This window comes from Cibotium barometz, chromosome 5, assembly GCF_041138505.1.
Source record: "Cibotium barometz isolate CiBa-2024 chromosome 5, ASM4113850v1, whole genome shotgun sequence".
Classification (NCBI taxonomy): domain Eukaryota; kingdom Viridiplantae; phylum Streptophyta; class Polypodiopsida; order Cyatheales; family Cibotiaceae; genus Cibotium; species Cibotium barometz.
The window spans coordinates 49,163,777-49,169,840 of record NC_141050.1 but is presented as its reverse complement, the minus strand read 5'-3'; the positions used below and the strand labels follow the sequence as shown (position 1 = coordinate 49,169,840).

At 41.5% G+C, this 6,064-nt stretch overlaps 1 protein-coding gene across 1 annotated transcript; it reads right to left on the bottom strand.

Annotated features, from left to right (window-relative positions):
- Positions 1 to 3,956: 3,956 nt before the first annotated feature.
- On the bottom strand, positions 3,957 to 5,636 carry LOC147638582 (uncharacterized). Its single transcript, XM_086798502.1, has 2 exons — positions 5,531 to 5,636; positions 3,957 to 5,456 (listed from the first exon to the last, which is right to left on the bottom strand). Exon 2 carries the CDS (start codon positions 5,449 to 5,451, stop codon positions 4,111 to 4,113), a length of 1,341 nt encoding a protein of 446 aa, XP_086654628.1. The 5' UTR covers positions 5,452 to 5,456; positions 5,531 to 5,636; the 3' UTR covers positions 3,957 to 4,110.
- Between the last annotated feature and the right edge of the window lie 428 nt (positions 5,637 to 6,064).

Sequence of the window (6,064 nt, the reverse complement as noted above, 5' to 3'; positions counted from 1 at the left end):
ATTCACATCTATCTAATTTACATCACATCCATCCATCCAATCATCATCTATCTGATTCACATCTTATCTCATCACATCTATTCACCTCATATTCTCATCACTTCTATTCACATCACATCCATCCATCATCTATCTGATTCACATCTTATCTCATCACATCTATTTACCTCTCATCTCATCTCATCACATCTATTCACCTCTCATCTCATCTCATCACCTCTTGTTAGATACCTGTAATAACGCCACTACGGGCATTACCACAGGAGGGGACGGCCTCTGGCTCACCACCCAGCCATAGAGGAAGAATGAGGATTGCCCCTCATCCCCGAGGCTATATAGTGTGTGGCCTACCGTCCAAACTAGCCTGGCCGCCCATGACTCCGCATGGGCGTCCTCTCCCACTGAACCCCGAACATGGCCATCCGGTTTGCCGTCGGGGCGGTCACAGGCGTTACAGCCTACGTGACCTGAAGTCATTAACGTCATTCCAGTTATGAACATCATCATAGGGACTCGTCCCCCATTCATCCTCATTATGGTTTTGCTCAGCTTTCAATCAAAATTCAAGAATCATTATTTTTCAATCAGAATCCAATTCAACTTATTAGTTCTCAACCAGAATTTAAAAATCATATCAACCACATTCGAATTCATTATCTGGTAGCATTGAGAAGAATGGATGTGTATGAGAAGAATGGATGTGAATGTGTATGTGAAGAATGGATGTGAATGTATGTGAAAGAATGGATATAGATGTGTATGTGAAAGAATGTGATGTGATGTAAAGAGATGAGATGTGACATGAATATATGTGGATGTGAAGTAATATATATGAATGTATGGATAGATGCGAGTAGTCGTACATGTGAACGATTGGATGAATGTGGGTGAATGAGATGAGATATGATGTGGATAGAAGTGATGTGATATAACAGTGATGAGAATGAATTTGATGGATATGAATGAAAGTGAATGTGATGGATATGAATGAATATGATGTGATGGGATGTGAGTCAGGATAGATGTGGATGAATGAGATGTGAGGCAAAATGAATGAGATGTGATGTGAGTGAATGTGATGTGGTCTGAATGGATGAGATGTGAATGAATGTGATGTGATGAGTTGTGGATATGGGTAGATGCGAGTGGATGAGATCTGATGAGGATAAGTTGAGGAAAGATGTGATTGGATGAGAATAGGAATACTTATGAAATTGTTGTGCAATTAATTAATCTGGTTTGATTGGAGCAATGTGGAAAGACGTAAGTTCTTTATAGAAATTGTATTTTTGAACTGTTTTTGAATGATTGTTTTATATCAAGAATGCTGGAGAAGCATTTTGACCGTCTTGTGAATGAGGTCATGGAGACCTAATCTGATAAAGTTGCAACAGCTGACGGAGAGTCATTGGAGGACATCTCACCTAGCAAGGTCAGCTGAGGTCTTGACTAGCCTGATTTGAAAATTCACAATAAGTAAGCATTAAGCTTACATGGAGTTTTTAAGCTTTCCTTTGGCTTGAGGGATTGAAGATTCTACTCTTGTTTGTAGCAAGAGTGGCTTGGAGAGGATTAGGCCAAAAAACAATTGAATTATCAAGAAATTCAATGTTAAATGGCTCAGGACAGAAGCAGAGTAACAATGCATAAACACCATTAAGCTTTTACAAAGGAGGAGGCTTATATTTATAGAAAAAAGTGAGCCTCTAACCAAGCAAACTGATTCTAGAATTTTCCAGATCAGTTTGGTCGCTTTTTTACCATTTTTAGGTGAGTTTAGCTTACTTTTTGGATCTAGTTGAAACAGGAGAGGAGAGATGAAAATATCTCATTATTTGTGAGTTTAAAACTCATCCACACATGTGAAATAGGCGCCTCCTTCATGAGGGGAATTCCCCACACTGAGGTGTCAAAAATGCATCATTTCCTCTAAATATCTCTTCTTTTTTAACTAATAACCTTGTCCTTAGTCAACTCTTCATCTTATGTGAGTATTTACTCATTTTCGAGGGGATTTTCTTTTATTCTTCAATTTATCTCCTCTCTACATTTGGATTAATCTTATTGGTCCATAGGAACCTTAATCCAAAATTTTCAGAAAATCTAGACCCTCAGGATAAGGTCCTTTTTACCTATTTTCAAATAATTCTAATTGCACGTTGGAAAGTTCTTTTTGAATTTCTTTTTCAGGGGAAATCATTTTAAACACTAGGAGGATTTTTATATCCAAAAATATCTCAATTTTGAATTACCTCCCTCTAGACATTTTCTCTCTCTAGGCCAAAACAGGGTAACATAGGATCTTTCTTTTATTTCAGAGAGGGGAATGATTATAAGATCAAAAGGAGAGATTATTACACCTGTACACCTCAAAAGCTGGAGGGAGAAATCTTACAGCATCCATATGTAGCAAATAATAACAAATTCCCCACCAAAAAGATTAAGCTTATGAATTACATTATCTCTATCTTATATGGACATAATGGTCTTAATTTGGATGACTAATTCACAAAGGACCATCTTAAGATAATGGAGTGCCATGTATAGTGATGCTAATTACTTTTGAGGAGGATGCTTATTACCTTTGAGAAGGATGTTAGCATCACTATTGAACACTCTTTCTTTCGCAGACCTCAGCACATACCCTGGTGGTTTGATACTGAGTTTTCATGTGAAGCAATCACCAAGGGTCTACGCTTCCTCTAGCCTAGTCTATGGGAAAAGTGCATCTTACCTGACTTGTTATAAATCCAAGAATAAACATTTCGTTGATGCATGTTTCAAAGACCTGGGCAGCATCAACTATGCTGCCACACCTTACATACATGTTAATGAGGGTGTTTTTTCCTTGTACTATGTATAATACAATTTACTAATATAGCTTTAGAGCTTCTGATACAATTGCACTACCCAGCCCTGCCAACTGATCAAGTACTCTCCCAATGCATGGGGATCAATGCGCCACACCTCTTTTGGCAAGCCCAACGCACGGATCCTTTGCCATCACAAACCATCCACCTCTTCGGCATGCAACCCTCCTATACCATGAAGAAGATTTTGCTCATGCTTGTCACAGGGCTAGTAGAGACTACAAGGAGAATCCATGGGGGTGTGTACTGATCTAAGCTCTTGACAATTCTTGAACTTTCGTGAGCAGACATCTATGGAAAGGGGATTGTGGTGCTTTGCGCGGGGTGGTAATGAAGGTCCATTGCAATGACAACTAGTAGGATCCTCCTCAGTGTGGATTGCAACAATCAACTACTAGGGTGTCATGAGAAAGTCTACCTACCCCATTTTTCAGGATAATAGTCCGCACCTATTCGTAGCATATCTAGACCATTCAGCCGTGTACCTAGACCATTCGGCCACTATGGCCACACCATCTCGTGTCTAAACGGGGCCTATGTGTCAAGTTATTAAACCATGGGGGCCTTACAACACATGAGGTAACTAGATACATTACATTCACACCACACCAGGCATGCACACACACCAGAGGTAGCCAACCCTTGTGCTCTGAGTGTGGTATATGAACGAAAAGTGAGCCCTCTCATTATGTTCAATTGAACTAAAAGTGAGCCCTCTCATTATGTTCAATTGACTATTCTAGTGAAATTTTACTTAGTTTCATCAGATTTTGGCTATTCCAATAACTTTTTACTTGGTCTCATTAAAATATTATTTTTAAAGTGAAGTAATTTAATAGTGAGGCCACATTTTTTTTCTTTTGGTGTGTGTGTGTGTGTGTGTGTTTTGGAGAGTGTGGGTCCTTCCCCCACAACCGTTACAGAGCACCCACATACATCAATGAGGCTATTGTGCTTGATATTCACTAAGATGCTTAAAATGGGGAGGACTACTATTACAGGAACTTATTTACTAGAATCCATAGAAATGAGACTTGTGTTCATGAATCTCAACGACGGTAATTCAATGAAATTGTACTTGATCGATTACACACACAAGAGTTATATTAATAAATTATGCAGTTGCAGCCAAAGGAGTGACCAAGAGTGGAGAGTGGTGCAAATGGACTTTGAAGAAGGATATTGAAAGTTTCAGGAAGCTATAAAGAGGCTACTAGAGCGGAATGATGACTCAGAGCCCTTAGTTTGATGATGATGAACCAGCTTGCGGGGGGGGTCCTGCGGGCTGGAGATCTAGGTCATGTGGATTCTGAGTGTTAAAAATAGAGTCGGCGGAGAGTGCATTTCCTTTCATGGGATGCAGGGCCTGTCTTGTTATTGTGTTGTCCAGCTTGTTTTCTAGGAGTTTGACCTCATCTTTGGAGACATCTGGAGGAATCATCCATTGATGATACAGCTTGGTATGAGTGCCCTTCACCACAATATTCTCGTGGCCGTGCAATGCTTTTATGGTATTGTAACACAGAAAACAGCAGAGCTTAGATATTCCAATGTACTGCTTCCCCTGGACAGCGGTACTGGCGCGGCCCGCATGAGCTAACGATGGTGCCATGTACATTTCTGCATGAACATAGATTTTTTCCTCATCACGATGACCCGGGCCGGGCGTTAAAGGCGTAAGGGCATCCAGCTTCTTCTGCAATGTTGCTGGATCAGCAGTGTTGTAGACGGGAAGGTAGTGGGCTGTAAGTGTGGGCTTTTTAAACTCAGGCATTTGTTGCGAGAGTGATTTGCCCTTTTCTGGCGAGTATTTGACCTGCTGCGGATCGAGAAATATCCCACCAAGTGACCAAGTTACAAGATTATTGAATGATGCACAGTAGGATGCTGCCTTCTTCAAGAGCCTCGTGATACGTGGCGTCCCGTCTCCCGGAGGAAATTTAAATTCCCAGCAGTATTTGGACGCAGCAGCGAGCTGCCAGTAGCCCATTTCTTTGGAGTGATTCACCTCGAAAAGCTTCAGCCAACCCTCCAATTTCTGCTGCAAGCTGTCCATTGCTCGGGACATCCCGACATTGTTCTGAATGGCAACCACCAGCTTCCTAATTCTGCTCCACACCTTGTGTTTGCAATAGTTGTATATGAGAATCGTTAACTCTGCGAGCTTTGCAGTGGCCTTGTCGCTGTGTATTGTAGATGCTGTGAACTGCTCGCCAATGGCACGAAGGGACTCCAGAAGCTTTTTAACGTACCTCTTGCTGTCGTCATCCCAATCTGTATTCTTAGCCAGCCATACTTTGGCGCCGACCTTTGATCCGGAGGAGCGCGCACTACTGGGCATATATATGTGGCATGCAACAACCTCCGTTGTCACAATTACGTCACGGCCCGGCTTCCCTCCAAAGCCGGAAGCCTTTGCGCAGACAGTGGCCAAACTTTGATGAAGCGTCAGCATGGGATCCTCATCACCCAGAATCTCCTTCTCAGCGGCCGTCTGAGGGCTCTTATAGTCAAAGAGCGTGCGCCCAAAAGCTCCCTTCTGGTACAGAAGGCTTTTTAGTTGGCTGTCTACCGTCGACATTCTACCTGCAGACAGAGCTTTTGCAATGATCAATTTACAGACAGACAGAGCTTTTGCATCAACTTTAAAACGTGCGTACCCGAGTTATCTAGTCTCCACGTGAAGGTATAAGAGACACAGAGAGAGAAGATTAAGCAGCGCCAACCGGGTTGGCTCACGGTCGCGTTCAAGATGATGAGTGGTTGCCCCCTACACATATATATATATATATAGCGCTGGGTTGGCCGCCTGAGCACGCTTGTGCGTCACCCGCCTGGCGGCGCCTGCGCTGGGTTGCGTTCACGTAATCTTCATGCGTCACCCCTTCTCTATATTATTTTGAAGAAGAGTTTAATCTTCATGCGTCACCCCTTCTCTATATTATTAAACATTTAAAATAATGATTTTTGATGTAATAGTCCATTGGAGTAGAGTGTTTGTTGTTATCTTCCCTCTCCTTTTGATTAAAAATTCAAACAATGACTAAAATTTTTTAAAATAATGATGGAGAATGGAGTCCTTTAATTAGTACACGAGCACCACACCTCGTTTGTCCTTTTTTTCTCCCTTATCTTTTTTATTAAAAATTTAAAATAATGATTTTTGATGTAATAGTCCATTGGAGTAGAGTGTT